Raw genomic sequence first — 19,834 nt, 5'->3', positions numbered from 1 at the left:
AGAGACGCCGTAGTGGAGGGCTCCGGAAATTTCGACCACCTGGGGTTCTTTAACGTGCACCTAAATCTAAGTACACGGGCCTCAAACATTTTCGCCTCCATCGAAAATGCAGCCGCCGCGGCCGGGATTCGATCCCGCGACCTTCGGGTCAGCAGTCGAGCGCCATAACCACTAGACCACCGTGGCGGGGCGTGTTCAGCAAGTTGACTATCATAATACGCCATAGAACAAACCGAGGAATCCGACGACGAGTTCTAGTGTGTCAGTGATGTATCGAGGAACTTAGAATGGGTAGTCGCGCTCGCCACAAAGCCATGGCTAAACATGACGCAAAGCTAGAGCTGGACACAGTCGGGCAGGGCGACCTTCATCCCCACTATCTGGTTCTCAAGCTCGGCAAGAAAGAGATAACTCGACCATCGGCAACGGTGTTGACAGGCTACACGATGGTGGTGCAATCAATCATTATGGAGTTGTCACGATGTCGCTCAGAATCGGGGAAATCGAGAAGCCAACAGATGTTTTCGTCGTTAGGAATTAAAGGCTAGCAAGCGCTCTTGGGATTGGACACTTGTGAACTCTTCGGTCTGATCTCAAGGGCACAGTGCCTGCAGGTTCATGGACATTTGGAGTCCAGGATTGTCAACGAATTTCCACAGCTGTTTTATGCTTGAAGGAAACCTCCTACGCCTCGAGGAAGGGTCGACGCCAGTAGCGTTGCCAGCGCGCCGAGTTCCGCACTCCATTCGAGAGCCAATGTGGGTTGAGCTTGCACGCATGGAACGACACCGCATCATTGAAAATGTAGAGAAGCCTTCTGACTGGGTAAGTCCTCTTGTCATTGTCCTAAAAAAACAACGGTGGTTTGCGCACTTGCACGGACCCTCGGCACGTTAATCGTTGCTTAAAACGGGAACACTATCAGCTCCATCCCGAGATGAAATACAGTCGGAGCTGGCGGGAGCCAAAGTGTTAAATGTTTCACAAGGAAATGAATAACATATTTGATGGCCTAGAAGGAACGCGCGTCTACTTTGACGATGTGCTTGTGTGGGTGGTGGTGGTGGTATCTTTATTGCTCCCAGAACAAACAAAAAATAATAAAGAGGGGACCAGTACGAAGACTGGTTGCGCTATTTCAGAGGACGTCGGCGGGGATCCCTTGGGATACCGCAGCCTCCACCGCGCGCTGGATGAGCCGGCGTTGGTCTTCTGGCTCGGAAGCACGCAAGAGGGGCTCCCACGACTCTGGAGTGTTTGTGTTGTCTGTGTTGTAGTGCGTGCACGTCCACACCATATGTACGAGTGTCGCCGGATATGAGCAATGTTTGCACCTTGGCGCTGGGCAGAACGCAAGAAGAGAGCATGACAGGCGTCTCCGGGGCCTTCTATAGTTGCAGCGCTGGCAGCTGGCCTTACCTTTAATCGTGAAAAATGCGTTTTTGGCGTCGAGGAAGTGCAGTTTCTTGGTGACCTAACTTCTAAAGACGGCACCAAAGCAGACGCACAGCTGGTAAAATGCGTTGCTATACTCGCGGACAGCTTTTCTTGGCAATGAAGGGAAATTATGGCTGCGCGCAATCAGCGTTTCATATCGACTCCGACGACGCACGTAAAAGGCGCGGCTTTCTTACGCGTGCAAAAACGCAAATTGGCAATGTATAAAGTATAAAACAAATGCAATTAGCTTACTGATGTGAGCTGCGTCCCCGTCTCAAAGGGCTACATGTAGAAAATAAAGCAGTATTTTTTATATCACACGCGGAAAGCTTGGGCCTCACATTCATTAGCGGTAGCACAGGCGTGATTTAGCTCTGTAGCCTTCGCTTCATTGCCAACAAAAGTTGTCCACGAGTATAACATGCCACTACCTCCGTCGAAGCAAGGAGTGCAGAAGCTGCTAGGCGCTGTAAATTATTTTGGCAGGTTCATACCGAACTTGTGCGCATTGCAAAACGCGATCATTTGTTTGACTGGACGAGTGCGCACGATAAAGCGTGGAAAGAGTCGTGACCTCTACGTCTGTGGTAGCACTATTCGATCCGTCAAGACCGTCCAAAATTACAGCAGACTCGTCTAGTTTCTAGCTAGGCGCAGCCCTTCTGCAGTTGCATGGCGAGAACTGGCGTCCATTTGCTAAGCTTATACGATCGTTGTCGGACGCCGAGTCAAGATATGACCGAATAGAAAAGGAAGCGCTTGGAATAACGCATGCTTGTGAAAGGTTCCGTGATTTTATAATGGGCTTCCACACGACAGTTGAAACAGACTACCGACCCTTGCTCGCAGTTGCCCAAAAGAGCTTATGTGACATGCCGCCTCGTCTCCAGCGTTTTGTACAGCGTTTAATGCCTTTCGACATTTCACTGCAGTATACGTTCCTGGAAAGGACTTGCCGTTGGCTGACGCACTGTCCAGGATAGCAGGCAGCGACGAGAGCGCCAGTGAACATGATGCTGATGACGTCATGATCCACGCAACCTCAGTACTAAATAATCTCGTCAGCCCGATGATGATGGACTGCCTGGTAAAACAAACCAACGAAGATGACTACCTAAAGCAAGTAATCGAGGCTTTGGAAAGTGGCCACGCCTTTAGCACATTTCGAAGCAGAGCTAACATGCATTAACGGCGTACTCCTGTGGGGATCAAAAGTCGTAATTACAAAGACGCTCAGAAAAACGGTGCTACTGGTACAACGAGTACATGAAGGCCACCTGGGGACAGCAAAATGCAAAGGAATGGCAAGGCTACTAACGTTCTGGTCCGGCAATGGCGCGCAGATTGCAGAAATGGTATCTAAATGTCCAACGTGCGGATGATTCGCACACCGGCAACCAAATGAACCGCCATTGCCAACGGGCCATCCATCCCCCTCCTATACCTTGGGCTCGTGTAGGAGTTGATTTATTTCAACACGACTGCAGCTCCTTTCACAAACGACGAGCCGCCATGTAATTGATCAACTTGGCCTAGTATTTGCGCGCCATAGAATTCCACTCGAAGTTTGCAAAGATGGCGGGCCGCAGTTCGCTTGACAAGAATTTCGCTCCTTTTGGCAGAAAGCGCGACTTCGGGCACACAATTTCAAGCCCGGGGTTCCCTCGTTCAAACGATCGCACCAGGCGTCACACCGTGTGAACTGCGCAACGAGTGCGTGGTTTAAAGGCCCACCCATTACAAAGCGCTCAGGCATAATTAATTATTACCGTCAGCAACAGCATCTACAAAGCGTGCAGGTGCGCGCACTGCCTTACCGACGCGTATAGTGGGCATTTCGCTAATTAGCAGAATGGTGAATTATGGTGTAGTGGGCACTTCGCAACTTTACACGCAGTAGGCATTCTAGGATAACTTAAAACGGCCAATGTTACGCGTACAGACGTCGCTTTCCTCGCGGCACGGTTGAGCTGCCCACCGAGAAGCGAGGACTGGTTAGCGAATGAGAAGGCCACGCGAACGGGGCCCAATTACGCTATCGCGTTCTAATCTTGGAGGCAAAGCTCGAGCGTCCTCCAAGCCTTTTTTTTTTTTTTCGCTGGTCTGTTATAGTTCAGGATGCTGGTTATACGCGGTAAACTACGGTATATCATTTAAATATACCACAGTACGCACGTATAACATGCTCTGGAACATTTTTTTTTAATATTGTCACACGACTCAATCATTGAACGCAGATTTAACGAAAACGACGTAGGACAAACATTTTAAAATTTATTTTAAGTTTCCGCGTCGTATTTACATTATAGAGTGCGTAAGTGGGAACCAGAAGTGAAATAGGAGGCCGATGTTGGACACAGGCAACGAGCGTAAGACCGCGGGAGTGCGCAAGTAACCTTTAATGCTTTCGCCTTCAGTGCTACTCATTTGAGCAAGTAACTGGACACTGGACATCGAACCCCGTTGCATAATGAAGGTGGACTACAACAGCAAAAATTACGTTGCGATGCGCATAGGCGTGCGCAGGGTTCCCCTTCAGGGGGGACGAAGGATCATCGCGGCGCCCCCCTCCCCATTTAGTCAATGTATGGGGCAGACTTTGCGCCCCCCGTCTTCTTAGGTGATTGGGGGGGGGGGGGGGGGGGGCTCTGCGCACGCCTATGGGGATGCGTGTAGTATATGCAGACGTCGCTATGAGGTACGGCTTCACGGCAGTGCGTTTCGCCTGAAAGGATAACTTCACGGCAGCGTGACTCACTTTGCCATGAAACCACCTTTACAGGCGGGATACGTTTCAAGAAATTTGTTCGAAATCCTACAAGATGCGGGAAATCAAACACTCGCTTGCTGCCTTCATAATTACTTTTTATGTAGCGGCCGACATCTTAACATGGCTAGAGACATCAATTAGGGCAGTAATTACATAAATTAGGTTAATTAACTTTTAGTTAGCGGAAACAGGCGGTCGGGTCAAATGGGAGAATTGAAGTCCTTCCTACGAAGAGACCATCGGCGCTTTGAGATTTCGAAAAAAAGTGTCCTGTTGTAATTATTGCGGGGTAATGAAATTCGACAAAGTTCGCCGGCGAAACCGAAGCGTCAATGAGCGAAACTAGCAGATGACGAGCATGACGTCACAGTTCACGAAAACGATTGCAGTGGTGTTCTTGTGCATTCGTTAACGTAGGTGCGCCTTGAGTGCTACCATGGCAAGCTTCAGCCCGGACACACACTCCGAAGCGAAGTCGATCGATTGGTGATAAAACGACGCTCGCTCATTTGGAGCGTCTCGGAAGAATATGGCAGTTGCGCTCTTCCGCGTTTCGGTTTTGCTGGCGAAACTGCTCTAATTTCGTCGCTCTGTTAAAACTGCCAACTGTGGCTTTTTCGAAACCTAAAAGCGGCGACGGTATCTTCGCAGGAAGGGCTCCAATTCTCTTATTTGAGCGGACCACCTGTCTTCGCTAATTAAAAAACTTAATTTCCTTAATTACTGCCGCAATTGACCTCTATATCCATGTGAAGGCGCCTGCCGCTACAGAAAAAAGTAAATATGAAGGCTGCAAGGGAATTTTCAATTTTCCCTGTTTTCGAAGATTTTCGGATACATTTATTCAAACACCCTGTACATTAGGTGTTTCACATAACAAGAACGAAGGATTTAAAAACAAATTAAAAAGTGGTTAACCGCAACTTAATCAAACCAACGACAGATAGTTTACCGTCATGTAGCACTCGTTAGGGTATTTCCTATATTGTACTTTAGTTAATTAACTAAGATCAAGTGTGCAAAATTTTTAATATTCACTTTAGGAATAAGTGCATTTCTCCAAGTTTTAGAAGGCATTCCAAAAGGACCGATGCAATTTTTATGTGGCAACTTACATGTTGCGTATGATTTTTTGCGGTACCCACCACGGTAGTCTATAGTGGTTACGGTGCTTGGCTGCTGACCCGCATGCCGCGGAATTAAATCCCAGCCGCGGCGGCCGCATTTCGATGGAGGCTAAATGCTAGAGGCCAGTGTGTTTAGATTTATGTGCACATTGAAAGAACCCCAGGTGTTCGAGATTGCCGGAGCCCTCCACCACGGCGTCTTTCATAATACTATCGTGATTTTGGGATGTAAAAGCCCAACAATTATTATTATATTATATTTTTTGGAGCTGAAAGAAAATTCACGAAATAAGAAATAAAGCCAAGTATTCCGCCCATAGATGAACAGAGCATCCAAGAAAATCCGGAAGACCAGTGGGAGGCGTTGCTGACGTCACTAAACCCTGAGGACCAGCTCCGACTGGTGGACAGGGCTCTGCATGTCTGGCATAAGCTGCAAGCCATGGCTACCTGGAATAAGGAAGCCACCCACCTCTGGGCGAAGAGAACGCGCGCCTGGTCAGAAAATAAAGTTTAATTCTCTCTCCCCACGTGACTGCGCTCATGCACTACCGTATTGCAGCGCTATCAACCGCGTGCGCGGACCGTCAACCTATCGCTAATTAAGGGGTATTCAGACGGAGGAGGAATGCTTGGGGGAGACGGGGGGGTTGCGTATCACGTGACCGCGACGTCACGGATTAGCGAGTGGGCGTGACCCCCCCGCGCCTCCTCGGAGGAGACGGGGACGTTTTCCCCGAAAGGACAAACGATCCCCATGCGGTGGGGGATGTGGCGGGATTTCGGGCTCTTGTTTGGCCACATTGTTGCACTTGCTCCTGCAGAGAGCGGCAGTGGGTGTCCAGTCTGCAGCTGGATGGTCGTCTGCAGCTCGTCAAACGGGTGGTGCAAGCCACCAGAGTAGTCTAGTAACACTGGTCTTCCCCTCCGTTTGCCTCGTCCGTGTGAGTGGGGGGCATTTGTGGAGACTTCTCCTCGCGAGCTGACGTCACTAGGCTCCGCCTTTACCCCCCGAGCATTTCTCCCCCGTCTCTCTCCTCTCCACTTCCCCTCTCCCACTCTGAAACGCGGGCTCGACATGCCGAAACGTTGCTTCGCATCGCCCCTCTCCTGTGCAAAGCCGCGATGATCGCCAGCGCATGCGCGTCCTCTCCCCCTCTCCTCTCTTACGCTACCCCCCCCCCCTCACGCGCCTGACGACCGCGTTCCCTGCTCGCCCTGTGATAATTAACGGCAAGGCTAGAGGGAAGACACGACGCGCGTAGCGTTCCTCTTCGCGTTCCACGACGCGAGGTCGGTAGCATGCCCAACGAAAGCCAACGGAACGCGATCGCGCAAGTGCTCCGGCTTCGCATCGCCTCATGGTCCCATTTAGCGGGAGATGGTGTAATTTTTAATATTATTTATGCCAATCGCGATTTTTCGGTCACGGACAACGCTGATTTTAGGGGGCCGGGCTTAACGCCGATATACTAAGCCACTACTTTCCTGCGAGCGTACGTTTCTTTTTTTTTTCTTTTTTGCTCAATCAGCGGTGCACTATCTACGAAATATATACTTTTTTTTCTTTCTTTTTTTGTCATTGTACAACGTTTCTTCGTCGTGACTCTCAGCGTCTTGCTTGCGTATCCCTGACCGCTTCTGTTAGAACACAAAGCCGCGTCTGCTTCAAGCTCCGGCATGGTCTCATCTTGTCTAGGGTTTTCTGCGATAAACTGACAGGTCTTCAGTGAAGCTAGCCACATAATGCTTGCGCATTTAAAAAAAAAAGAAGAAGACAGTTATCATAGAGATAACGTGACACCCTCTCCCTTCTGTCCTTATTCACTGCATTAAATTTTTTTTTTCCCAAGTTCAAACGCCAGCATAGCCAACATGCGCACTGTGCTATGGCACCGTTGTTCACACGAGGAGGAAGCCAGCAGGTGGGTAGATACTCCCATTTTCCACATAGGCATTCACAGACTTGCTGCCGCTTCAACGTGTTCGTAAAAGTACGGAGTTCGTAGTACGGCGTTCATAGTACGCACTTCGTAGTACAGAGTTCATAGTATGGAGTTCCTAGCGTGGAGTTCGTCGTACGGAGCTCGCTTCGCCACGCCCGTAAAAGCAGGCGAGTACGTACACGCACACTGCACTTGAAGTGTAGCCTGTGCCATGTCCAGGTAACCGTTGCACACAAAATATACACGACTACAACTGCTATATATTCGTCGAATCACCGCTCCGTGGAGTTTAGCGCCCGGCGGTCCACGTGAAAGCATTCAGGAGAGCGTGCGAGCCCTGCACACGGGGCAGGTCTGCACGCGCGAGCGACGGTCAGCGCCTTCTAGCAGCGTCAGGCGTCGAGATCGGCAAGGGTAGCGCATGCGCACCAAGCTCAGCTGTAGCGCGAGCCCTGTCTGGGCTCTTCCAACCAGCACGACGTAACCCCTGGCGCTATTAAATCTATTAAATTGGTGCAACCTTGCGGGCTTATCGGAAATCGCAAGAGCGTGTGCCTCTGACACCCTGGCTTGCGTTTTTTTTTGTCTTCTTTAACGTGTGCTGCTCCAGTGCGCATGCACAATGAACAAAAAAAAAAAAAAAGCTCGAGAAGTGGACTGCATGCAGCGGCACATATCTTTTCAAAAAGACGCATCCGGGTGCACTTGCTGTCTCCGGTAAGCAGGGAAGCTTAGCTTTTCCACTAAGTTAATCGCGAGGGGTGGGTGTGGCATGCCCGCGGGATGAGCCTACAGCACAAGTGAACTTGCTGGGCACGCATTACTATTGCTGATTTCGTCACTTCTCGCCGCTAGCTGCAGTGCAGGAAGTGGTGTAGTCCGTGTAAGCCGTCAGGGGGAACTATACATGTGCACGACTACGACTGTTCTTCGTGGAGTGGCCGCTCCGCGGAGTCCAGTGCCCGGGGGTCGACGTGAAAGCAGGAGATGATGCGAGCCCTGCACACGGGGCACGTCTGCACGCGGGAGAAGCAGGCGACGCACAGGCCGGCGTGTCGACACGGCAGCAAAGCCAGGCTGGCCGGTTCCACCTGGCACACCATGCAGGAAGCACCGGCCGGCGTGAACAAGGTGCGCAGGGGCCAGCTCTGGCCGCCGGACAGCTTCACGTGCTGGGCCAGCAGCCGAGGCCCGCCGGGCACGAGCTCCACGGCGCCGACGAGGGCCACCTGGGTAGCGCAAGGTGTCCCTCGATCGCAGTGTGTCGAAACGGAACGCAAACAAAAAGCGAAAAAAAGACAATATTTTTGACCGGAACAAAAAACGCAACCGAAACGTCATCTATTATTTCGTTTCTGAGCGAAACCGACATGTTTCCAAAGGCGGAGCTGTTTAAAGGGCCCCTAAACCAATACTTTTAACATTTCAAGTAAACGCGCGCATCGAGTTCAGAATGCCGTCAAGATGAACCATGCCAAACGTGGCAGCGCTGCGAGCCGTGGGTGCGACACAGATTTCAAGAAACAATCCTTTCTCCTCTGCGGCCCTTTCGTTAATCCCCAGTGTCGGCCGTGACGTCAACATTCGCTTCTGATCACGTCATCCACAAAAAGAACCTGTTTGCCTGCTCGCAGGCACGGGCGCTCGCCGCTCTTCCTCCTCGCCGTCACGGCGAGGAGGAGCACTCAGCCAGGAAGAGACATGAGCCGACGAACGGAGATTAGCGATGGAAAGAGCGAAGCGGGCGGGGGCCGCTTTTGGATCATCACACGCGTGTAGCTCGCGGCCGTGTGTTTGTTGAAGACTCGCGCATAACCGTAACACCACAAGTAATACCACAGGTAACACCACAAACGCCTCAAATGCGCCATTCAGCCCAGAAGCCGCGTGCATTAATTATATGCTACAAATCGGATACAGGTTGTTTGAAAGTCACTTTACCCGACATAGTCATAAGGTAGTTGTTAATAAACAAGAGACAGTTCAGATTGCATGGCGCGGCGAGTTTTGTATTGCAATCGGCCAGTCCGTAGTGGCAGGCGCTCACAGTGCAGCGGTGCCGCTTCGATTGCGGGCGAGCTCCGCCTGAGCATGAAAACGACCCTGAAAGGGCGAATGAGATAAGGAACGCATCACTGGGAAAAGTAAAAGCTAGGAATTGCCCACAAGGTCCATATTATCCAAGGAAATCTCGGCCGGTACACAGTAGGGCGCCACACTGGCACTGCACGCACGCACAATTCACATCTGGGTCAGGACGTCCAGACATTTACATCTCCCCTGGATCCACGCATGACCCCCACCACGAAAGATGAGTACACGCGTGACAACACTGCTCCAGCACTACCCGTTCCATGGTCAAAAAGTGCAGCGCGTTGATATTTCGCATCACAAGTCGGTCACGGGTGAAGCACACGGGAAAAAAAAATGTGGGCAGCTTGCACTAGCGGTGCAAGGCTGGACTAACAACGAAGCTTGTGGCCCACCTAGATTATTAGGAAAGTCTTAATTAGCATGGTGTTCATTAGAAAGGTCTTTATTAGCATGATCTTATTTAGCAAAATCCTCTAGCTCTCTCTCTCTTCCTGTCTGTTTCCTTCTCTTTTTCTCTATCTCTGTTCCTTTCTCTTCCGTTTATCTGTTCTGTGCTTCTCTTCTGTTTTTTTCAGAAGGCACACGTGTTGAAGAAACCCCTACATCCATCATGTCAACCTCAATGGGTGTGCTGACCACAGGCCTTATTACCCGCCAAATTATCCGCCAAAGCTAGGCGATACAGAAAAATATACTATATAATTATCCTCATTTCTTGAATGTACACCCATGAGCAGACCATTGCCGTCCGTATACCTTTGCCGTCTAGTGGCAAACCGTCTGCTGTCCAGAGCATGCTCTGGACAGCAGACGGTTTTTTATTCTTCCATGTCCCCACTTTGCCTCGAGGCATTACAGCAGGGGGGTTACAGAGTTGAAAAAAAAAAACATTTTCATTGACACCGGACACTTGCTCAGATGTCAAACTATTCCAATGGTTAACAGTAGTTTGCGATTTTCGCGACTAGAAATGCTCTCGACAGCAGACGGCTCGTGACTAGATGGCATAGACAGCGATTTTGGCTCGCTCTTCCGTGGTCCGTATACTTTTGCTCACGGGTGTACGTCGCCAAGAGCAAACTGTCTTGAGTTACAGTCAATCCTAAGAGGACAAAGAGAGCGCGCATCGGCCGAGTTATTGCGTTGCCCGCACTAGGTGCAGCTTAGTTTTCTGGTCACGCAAAACGGTGGAATGGAAAGCTTCAATGGCTCCTCTGTTAAAAAAAATGCACTCACCACTTCCATGGGCTCTGCCTCAGAAAGCCGCACGAACAGCACACCAAGTGACACCCGTGGCTCGCGCGCCGGCAGGGCGGGGCTCTGACCATGCCACACATGTCGCTGGCAGCTGTCAAGGCTGCACATGTCCACACCAATAAAAAAACGCACGTGGCGTGAGACATGTCAAGCACGTAATCATATAAACGTGAGGCTTATGCACCACACTGTCCAGTCGCATGCACCTGTGCACAGGCGTGCACACGTGGGGGCAGGGGGGCAGCCGCCCCCTAGTCATCTAATTGGGAGCACCAATTCTGCCCCAAACCTTTGATCAGTCATACCTTTCAGGTCACATCTTAATGCGCAGGGTTATGGCTGCGCATGTGTTTTGACGATAACAGTGACCAAGGAACCCTGATGTTGCATTCAAAGAACTGTTCACTTCGCACCTTTACACCGGAAAGTCGGGGACCAATGGCGGGCCCTTGTGAGAAACACGTCATCGCTTCATTTTCATTTTTGCATCAACTGCGGAGCTCGCTTTCCTTTTGAATAGTGGGGGGGGTGCAGTGAAACTTGGCACATGGAGAACCCTGAGCACGCTTATGCACCTGTGCCCTTGATGATGACGCTATTGGCCAAATTTCTTGTACGATTCTGCTCACAAATGCTTAAAGGTGAGACCTTAACCTCGAGGACTTTCTCAGAATCTTACGGAGTAACCCCTTTCGCCAAAACATAGGAACACCTTCTTTTGTCTTACCAGAGTTGTTTATTTACCAAGAGCACTAAAGAACTGTAGTTTTTACCAAGATTCAGCTTTAGTCACAGCGTCTTCAGCTAGGTAGCCGCTACACCTGATGTGCATTACTTTGTTATAAACACTCCACTGATTAGCGATCGACAAGTGACTCATTGCCCAACAGATTCCTCAGAACGACAGGTTTTCGGAAACTACACGGACACGTCCTGGCTGGGCCAGTATTTTGTCATGACGCCCTTTCCAATGCTAATGCCTTTTCGTGCTTTCTATGCTTGGCCAGTGGTCACAGCGATGGTCCGTCCACCCATGTTATCAAACAAATCATCCGGCCACGAGTGGTGAACGATGAGACTAGCATATAATCGAGCATAACGCATTGCTATAAAATACTAACCCCAGAATCACTACAGGCATGGTCTAAAAGTGAACAGAAAGCAAATTTTGGGTCCTAAATATTATAATTTCCTGACTTACATGGGAGCCGTCAGTCATAGGAGTGATTGTAGAATATTATTTAATAGGCGGTGCTACGAGGCTGCTGATACTTGCTACACGTCCACGTGTGGACCTTCACGATGCCCTGCTCACAGAGTGACATGTTAAATGGCATGAATAATTCTCAATTCAAACTTTAGGCTACTTACTGAAATTGAAAAACTGAATACTGGCAGAACCCTTGTTTTGTTCACTCAAACCTCATTATAACAGTCGCATCTACCGCAACAATAACTTCATTATATCCGAAAATTCGTTATAAACATTTATTTGTAAGTTTGTAACACTGTAGCTAGGACAAGACTATTCTTCATTTAATTCGTTATAACCGATAATTCGTTATATCCGTGTTCATTATAACGAGGTTTAACGGTTATAACGAGGTACCTTAACCACTTCCCCATTTCGGACTAGCACAGCTTGTTCTTGCCGAACTGTTACCAAACCGTTTTGGACGAGTGTAGCTCTTCTGCTTGATGGAAGTGCTTTTCGTCGTTGTCAGAATGATTAAAATCATCAGGTCAATGAAACTGTTCTCAGAATGCTCAAAATTTCTAATAGCGTTCTTGTAATTGTTTTCTTTTTTTGTTGTCAAATGGGGTGTTTTACAGGCAGGAATCCACTACCCCGTGTCCACTGTCTTCATTCCAGTTACTATAATTATTAGCAGATAGTCAGCCTTTTTTTCCATGAGTAATTAACAGTAAACTTCATCAAGCTAATTTGACTTCATATATGCTTAAATTTTTTTTCAATGCCAAGAACTTGCTTTTTAAAAGAGAATAACTCAATACCAACTTTAAAAAAAAATAACTATTTTAGGGAGTAAACTCATCAACACATCAGAACGGTTAAGGGGTTAGAACTTTAGACGTGCTATCATTAACATTTGTAAATCCATGGTAATAATATAACCAATCACAGCAGGTACATGGAAACCTACCTAATAGCATTTGTAGATCCATGGTAACCATATAATCAATAACCAATTAATAGGCCAATCGCAGCAGGCACATGGAAACCTACCTAATGGGGGCTTCCTGGTGTACGCAGTCTTGGGGAGGCTCCCAGAGACTGCCCGCTTGTGCCGCCTCACGCAGCCTCGGCCATCCCAGCCGCGGCCAAGTTGCCAGAGCTGTGTAGCTCAGACCCCAGTAGAACCACACCTGGCATGGACACTCGCTCCACAGCTGCAGAACTACACCTCCTGTGCGGCAGTCATACGGGGGTGCTAACTAAATTGTAGCATGAAGCTACAAACAGTTTGCTTTGTAGTTGTAGCAAAACAAACATTTGGGCTAGTTGATATGTGTTCATCTTGATGAAAAAAAGGGGGCGCACACTAATATACATGAACTAAGGAAAAATTTCATGCTACAAAATTTCGTGAAGACGCCTCTGCCCCCCCCCCCCGCCCCCGCCCCCGATGTAATAAGTATCAACACGCGGATAGACTCATTGTTGTCCCACAGAGGAAATACTACTAACTCCATAGAACTCAACCCAGCGAGACGAGGAACACAGGTACGTTGCAGATGAAGGAGGTAGAGAAGCATGTGGAGACCTCTGAAATACAAAACTTTTAGAAAACTTCCTGAATTGACTTGCGAGGCAAGTAAATCCTGGTAGTATGTTGTGGAACAACCGTTCAACGTGGACAATAATGCAATAACAAGTTGATTCAGTATATTTTGGTACTGCTGTGTTAAGCTAAATTTGTTAGTTCTGGCGTCCGTCTTTTGACAAGAATGTCCTGTAGTCATAAAGGATTCTGGCGCAAATGATGCAGTACAGTTTGACTCTTATGAATGAGTCTGCCTAATTAAGGTGTTGTCCAAACACTACCAAGAAGCCCTGCTCACTTTTTTCCAAGTTCATTCGTCTTAGAACAACAATATTACGAACAGGAACACAAAAGCAATGAAAGACAGAAAAGCATGTCCTTATTTTTTTTTCCAGCTTTGGTTCCAGAATGGAATACCATTTCTTCTGTGTCAGCGTCTTGTATCATCATTTTAATAAGTTTTCCCTGTTTTTTTTCTCATAACTATAGCAGTTTGTTGCTTGTCTGCCAGTAAAGCCCAGTGCGGTTTTGGCAGGCCTGATTCTTGCACCTTTTTCATTTGATGCGTGGAATAAATTGTGATTATTACATTAGAATTACGCATTATAAATTTAAGATTATAGTTTCTTAGCTCTTCACGATGATCCTTAATCACACCTTTACGTTCCTATATCCCAATGCTGCATAGAAGACTAGATTGCACCAGCTATGACTGACATCTTTGTATTCGTTCAACTAAATCCTCTCTCTCTCTTCTATCACCTTCTAAGTATTATCCACTCTGAAGACGTACATGTAGACAGATGTCTCCATCTAATGCGCACTAAAGTCGGTTACAGCCTATGAATAAATGTAACTTCTGCCCACAGTCGTCGCTGTCCCATCCAGACAGAATTTGCATAGACGGCCTATCTAATCGCATTTACTCATTTCCGAGATGTCTAGCACCTTTTGTGTATTTCAGGTAAGTGATTTTTCCATACAGAGACATGTTAGTGTAGCTGGTTTTCGGTTGAAAGCTTAACTTCCTGCCAAATTTGTGCAAAGATTCCACGACATCATAGCTAAGCGAAACGTAATGTTTTAAATATGGACAACGAGCTTTTAATTCTTGATATGCGTAGTACTTACATTAGCAGCGAAAAAGTACTTACTGTTAGAACGAAAACCACCTAGCACAACTGTCTTGCACAGATGAATGGCAGGCACATTGCTGTTGTTGGGGCGGAGCTTGTATTTGTTCTTAGGTTGTCACCGACTATAGTTTTAGGAGGCCCGTGTGCTTTATACCCGTAACATTTTATAGTTTTATGAGGCCCGTAACGTTTTATGGGATACGTTTAGCCCGAACCATCTTGATCGCAGAAATGATGCTCAGCTAGCGTGGCCTCCACAAGTTGCGCTATAAGCACACAACACTGCCTTCATCAGAGGTACTCGTTACCTGGGTCCTCGGTGCCCTTGCAAGCCAAGACAAACGGGTTCTCCACTTGGACCATGGGACGAAAATCCTTGCGTTGGGCGATGTACGTCACCGACGAGCCAGTGCCACTCAAGATGTCTCTGCCGTACCTGCATGCAGCGCACACATCACTTAACCTTAATGTTGCGATCACTCACCCAACATACCTGACGAACAGGAACACGAGTGCCACGCACCCAAACACTGCCACCAGCAAGTCCAGCTCCATCGTAGTCACTGCACACATAATACAACACAGTGCAAAATAATTGCATTTAGACGAGTTGACAGCAGTTGAATGTAGAGTCCACAGAAGAAGAAAAATGTGATTTCATATGCATCATTCTTTTGCTGCTGCAGTACTGTAACACAAAGTGGAAAGACTAGACACACATGGGCGCCAAACTTCTAGAACATGCGCATATGTGTGACTAGTCTTCCTGTTTTGTCGTGGTGTAACCGCGCAGCACAGCAAAAGAAAGATGCCATACCAACTAGCCCATGTCAAAGCCTATGTGATGTGAGCACAGGCTTGGGAATGTAGCATAAAGATTCAATGTAACGGTTATTACGGTTACTATCGTAAAAGGAGACCACAGGAATACGCTAGAGTAGTCCCGTATTTGTTCTTATCGTCCCCATCTCCTTTTATGCTAGTAACCATTTCATACTATTCTCGATAAACACTAGTCCAACTTTCTGCAGTAAAGGTTCTCCTTTCTGACAATAATAACATTAACGAAGTCGTGTTAAGAAATTAAAGGAAATCAGCACGGGCAGCTTGAGGCGTTGATAGGAAAGGCTGCTCAATCAAACATATGCCTTGTCAAGTGGGAGTTGTTTCACCAGCTTCCATTTCCTTGCAACAACATTTGCAGTGACTAAATGAGTTTGTTGATTAATAATAGCAAGATTGCCAGAGCACATGTGCTCGCTAGAAAGCTATGTGCTTGCATGTTGCATGGCATTGTTCGAAAACATGGGTGTGCCCCAATCTTTAAAGGCAGCATACAATTCTGTCAGCACATGGCAGTAAAGGCACATGAAAGATTATTCGCAACTTTCACGGCCTATAGGTGGCGTGACTGTACATCCAACATGGCGGTCGTTGAGATTATCGGCCCGCTGCAGACGGTTTAGGAATGTACACATTTGGCGAAGAGTTCAGTTCTTTGTGCTTCGGTTTCACTCCGATTTATGTTTTTGTGAGAGCAGGGTTGCAGTGACATATTTTAAAGGGACCGACAACTGGCCAGAACGGGTGATTAGATCCTGGTAGAAATGAAAAGGCCGTGAATTATAGTGACAGATTCCAGAATACTTTTCGCGATCTGAGTAGGATTTATATTTTTAAATCGCGTTTAAAAGTAACGAAAACTGGTATGTCGCGCAGCCTAGCGCGAGCGCCATGAACCAGACGTATGCAGTCTTAATCACTTTGTTGTACCTAGTCTAATGCTTTTACACGCACCAGAACGAGGGCTGAAAATTTGAATATGTATGTTATTGTCAATTCCCGTTTGTTTCTAAGGTAAAAGAAGTAAAGCATGAGATGCGGCGCTGCTTTCGTGGCTTCCAGCGAAACGGAGGCTGCGGCGCATGCGCGCGGCGTCCGGCGGCGTTTCCCGCGTAGCTCGACTCTCGTCTGCTCTCGTTGTATCGGACTTTTGAAGAGTAGCACGCGAGTTTGCGCTGCTGCTCGCAAAATGCCATCGACTTACTGTTCTGTGGAGGATTGCTACGACTTCATGAACAGCACTGCTGGTGTATCCTACCACTTGTTTCGTTTTCGAAGGCTTAGCTTGGCTTGGCTTGACTAAAATGTGATAAAGCGACCTGTGTACGGCCAAAGTACTTCTATAAGAAGCCCCAGAAAAACGCTACAACTATTGTAAAATAATTTAATAGGCTAGAAAGCAGTAGTCGCGGCACCGCAGGCTTTGCAAACGTAACATTGCCTTTTCATACTTAGGGCATAACTTGTCACCACTGCTGGCGTATAATCGCTATCGCGCTCACCTCTCACTGTTTGCAGCATGTGATATTAAGACTGCATAATCGCTGCAGATCGAAAAACTCTGATTACAAATGTTTTACGGCGTTCTCCGCGTTACCACTCCGTGATTAGAAGCTCTGACCGGTAAGCTTCCCATTGCACTCAAGAAAACGGGTACCACAAAAGTTGGTTGTCGGTCCCTTTAATAAGTAAAGAAACGTCGGGTACATGATTGGAACCTCATTACGAAGATAAATACGCACACAAGTGTAAATAAAGCAAGCACACTCGTAGCGTTCCCCCGCTGTGTTGTTAGCACAATATGATAGTAGGAGTCTCAGTAAATATCTTTCAGTAATATCAGATACATTCTCGGAGACGTCCTTTATCTCATTTTTGCTAGCATCGCATTCTGTCGCGTAGCTTGCTCAGTTCACTTCAAAGCACGAAGTAATGTAAGTAAACGAAAAAAAAGAAGTGTTGCCCTTCGAGACCAAAGCACAAGAACTGCTTGAGGCATGTGCGATTATCGGAAATACGATTTTATTGTGCTTTCTTGGTAAAAAGAGAAAAAAATACAGCGGAATAATGCCACAATAGGTCGAGAAGCAGCGAATGAAACCAGCGGCAAGACACAATTTTCACGTTTAAGATGTGACGTTCCTGTTATCATTCTACGCTTTCGGAGTTTGAGAAGTTCAATAAGTAACATCGTACGGGACAGGGACGAAAAAACAGCGCCATCAGCAAGTAATACCGAACAAAAAGTGCTGGAGATGTGAAGGTCACGGAAGCACTTCACAGCCTTCAGACGTGGAATGGTGCGATGGACGCTTTGAAACCGGACTTTTCATATTCTAGAGGCGGAACGCATTCCTAATCAGTTCTGGTACGTACTGTCTGCACAGCGACTGTGTCGAGCGGAGGAACGAAGCGCGAGAAAGGTGATATGAGGTAGCAGGTATGTACTCGTACACAAAATGGGATTCTGCATACATTCACGGGCCTTAGTTATTTGCTTGCGAAGCTTAACCCGCTTAACCACTCATGGCTTTTCGAGGCGCTAATCTGAAGGGGAGGCTTTTACTTTGCCTCCCACTGTGTGCTGTGAGCATGAGGCTCGCAGTAAAATCAGTTGCCTTTTTTCTTTTTATTTTTCGTTCCCATTGAGGAACCGAAAGTGTCAAGCTAATATCGAGACCGCGCAAACCGTCACAAAACGACCCCAAACGAGACAAAACAAGTGGCAACATTCGCTGACTCCAGCGGGTCCAACATTTCAATAATCTCAACAGAGCTTCCGGCGGCCACCGCTCGGCGGCGCCACGGTACGTGAAAGTTGCGAATTGAGCCCCACCACATAAAGAAAGAAAATGAGCAAGATCTGTAAGCGTACCTTCAATGGGTCTATAACGTATGACAATGAATTCTCATTTTCGAACCACTACATAATAAAGTTGAGAAGCTAATGCACATTTCATCGACCGTTCATCTGTTTAAAGATGTACTGAAAATAATGCCATCGATGTGAGACGATGCGGGCGTAGGAGATATCTCAAGCATCTATATGTGCTGCTTCCAGTCCTCCCCCCCCCCCCCCCCTTTTTTTTCGTGTTTCTTACTTTGCACTAAAAACAACACGGCAAGATTATGGGCAGGTTTTACTTCTATATCGTTAAATTTTAAACTTTAAACACAAAGAAATATTTTAAATCTGAAAGATCCGGCACACTTACAGTGGAATACATTTCATTACGGCTCAGGCAACAAAGAAATGGTGGTTACTGTCTTGGATTCGACGCGCATCTCGTCTGAATTTCAGCAGTATTTGTGTTATTTACATTGCGTTTGCCTCTTAACAGCTCTCATACTAACAGCCTTGATTTACTTGCGTGTGCTGTACGTTGCTTCTGGTGTGTCACGATTTCACAGCGATTGCGTGTACTCGTACGCGTTTGCTGTTCAGCTGAAATGTATTTAAAGAGGGCTTGCGGGCTCATCAACCTGCATAAGTGTGCCCTGCTTTTACCCGCTGTCCTACCATCGGTATTCGATTTGATTACAAACAGCACACCATAAAGACGTTGGCAATAGTAGTTGTACGCCACCGATTCTCCGCTTAATTTCAATCCACGAAAACAGCTCATTGTCACTGCCTTCATGCCAGTAGATGTTAGCGACTTCTCGCAGGATAAGTCCACTTTCCGTTTCGTTCAAGTAGTGAGCGGTTAAGCAAGCGCATTCTCTGCCGGAAACTCGCCTTTCCCATCGCTGTGATGGATATCATCAACATGTGCCATCTGCATCGCCTGCGAGTGAACCTGTGACGAACTACAGATGTCACCGTGGTTACGGTACATTGGCGGTTACTTGTACGGCATAACCGTAAAACGCTTACATGCAACACCAGTATTTCTTGACCAAGACAGAGCAGAACTTGACGCATAATTGATGGCCGTCCCGTCGTCTGCTAGGATCGAGTACGCGGATTACTCAAAGCATTGCCACGTCATGAAGTGTCCCCGCTCATCTTGAGTCGCACCGCAGACCAATAGCCGTATGAGCACAGCAGCATCAGTATCATAGAAGAATTACACCGAATTATATATCCCACATAATTATAGCGCCGTCACAGAACGCCTTCCACCAACCTCTTGAAAATAAACGATTTGAGCGGCTCGGCTTGTATTGGATGCCATGCAGTCTCGCGTAGTGTCGTAGCCACACAGAAAGTCAGTACAGGCCATAGAGTTTCTTACAATAACTGTATAATACTCTATGGTACAGGCTAGAGTAATATATCAAACGTGCGCTTTTCTCGTTAATTAAGCCTGCTTGATGTTAAGCTGAATTCGCAAACTACCACAGTGATGACAAAAAAAGAAAAGTTTAATCTCTGAGGCTATGCTTTGCCATACAGCGCCGGAAGCGACATTGTCGTTACCGTTTTCGTTGA

At 47.5% G+C, this 19,834-nt stretch overlaps 1 protein-coding gene across 1 annotated transcript; it reads right to left on the bottom strand.

The window, feature by feature from the left end:
- Nucleotides 1-6,618: 6,618 nt before the first annotated feature.
- On the bottom strand, nucleotides 6,619-19,538 carry LOC119375563 (cell growth regulator with RING finger domain protein 1). The gene is made up of 6 exons (XM_049420496.1): nucleotides 19,277-19,538; nucleotides 15,050-15,119; nucleotides 14,865-14,992; nucleotides 12,883-13,063; nucleotides 10,614-10,734; nucleotides 6,619-8,512 (listed from the first exon to the last, which is right to left on the bottom strand). The coding sequence occupies exons 2-6, from the start codon at nucleotides 15,109-15,111 to the stop codon at nucleotides 8,201-8,203; spliced, it is 804 nt and encodes a 267-aa protein (XP_049276453.1). The 5' UTR covers nucleotides 15,112-15,119; nucleotides 19,277-19,538; the 3' UTR covers nucleotides 6,619-8,200.
- Between the last annotated feature and the right edge of the window lie 296 nt (nucleotides 19,539-19,834).

This window comes from Rhipicephalus sanguineus, chromosome 11 (genome assembly GCF_013339695.2).
Source record: "Rhipicephalus sanguineus isolate Rsan-2018 chromosome 11, BIME_Rsan_1.4, whole genome shotgun sequence".
Lineage (NCBI taxonomy): Eukaryota > Metazoa > Arthropoda > Arachnida > Ixodida > Ixodidae > Rhipicephalus > Rhipicephalus sanguineus.
The sequence above is the reverse complement of the archived record's forward strand: the minus strand, read 5'-3'. Positions and strand labels throughout refer to the sequence as shown.

What these genes read in the sequence shown, in the direction of transcription:
- LOC119375563 (XM_049420496.1), bottom strand. Translation starts at nt 15,111, where the DNA reads ATGGAGCTGGACTTGCTGGTGGCAGTGTTTGGGTGCGTGGCACTCGTG. An exon ending in CTCGTGTTCCTGTTCGTCAG is followed by an intron (nt 14,993 to 15,049) that starts GTATGTTGGGTG and finishes CGCTGCATGCAG; the next exon opens with GTACGGCAGAGACATCTTGA. An exon ending in CACCAGGAAGCCCCCATTAG is followed by an intron (nt 10,735 to 12,882) that starts GTAGGTTTCCAT and finishes GGACATGTGCAG; the next exon opens with CCTTGACAGCTGCCAGCGAC.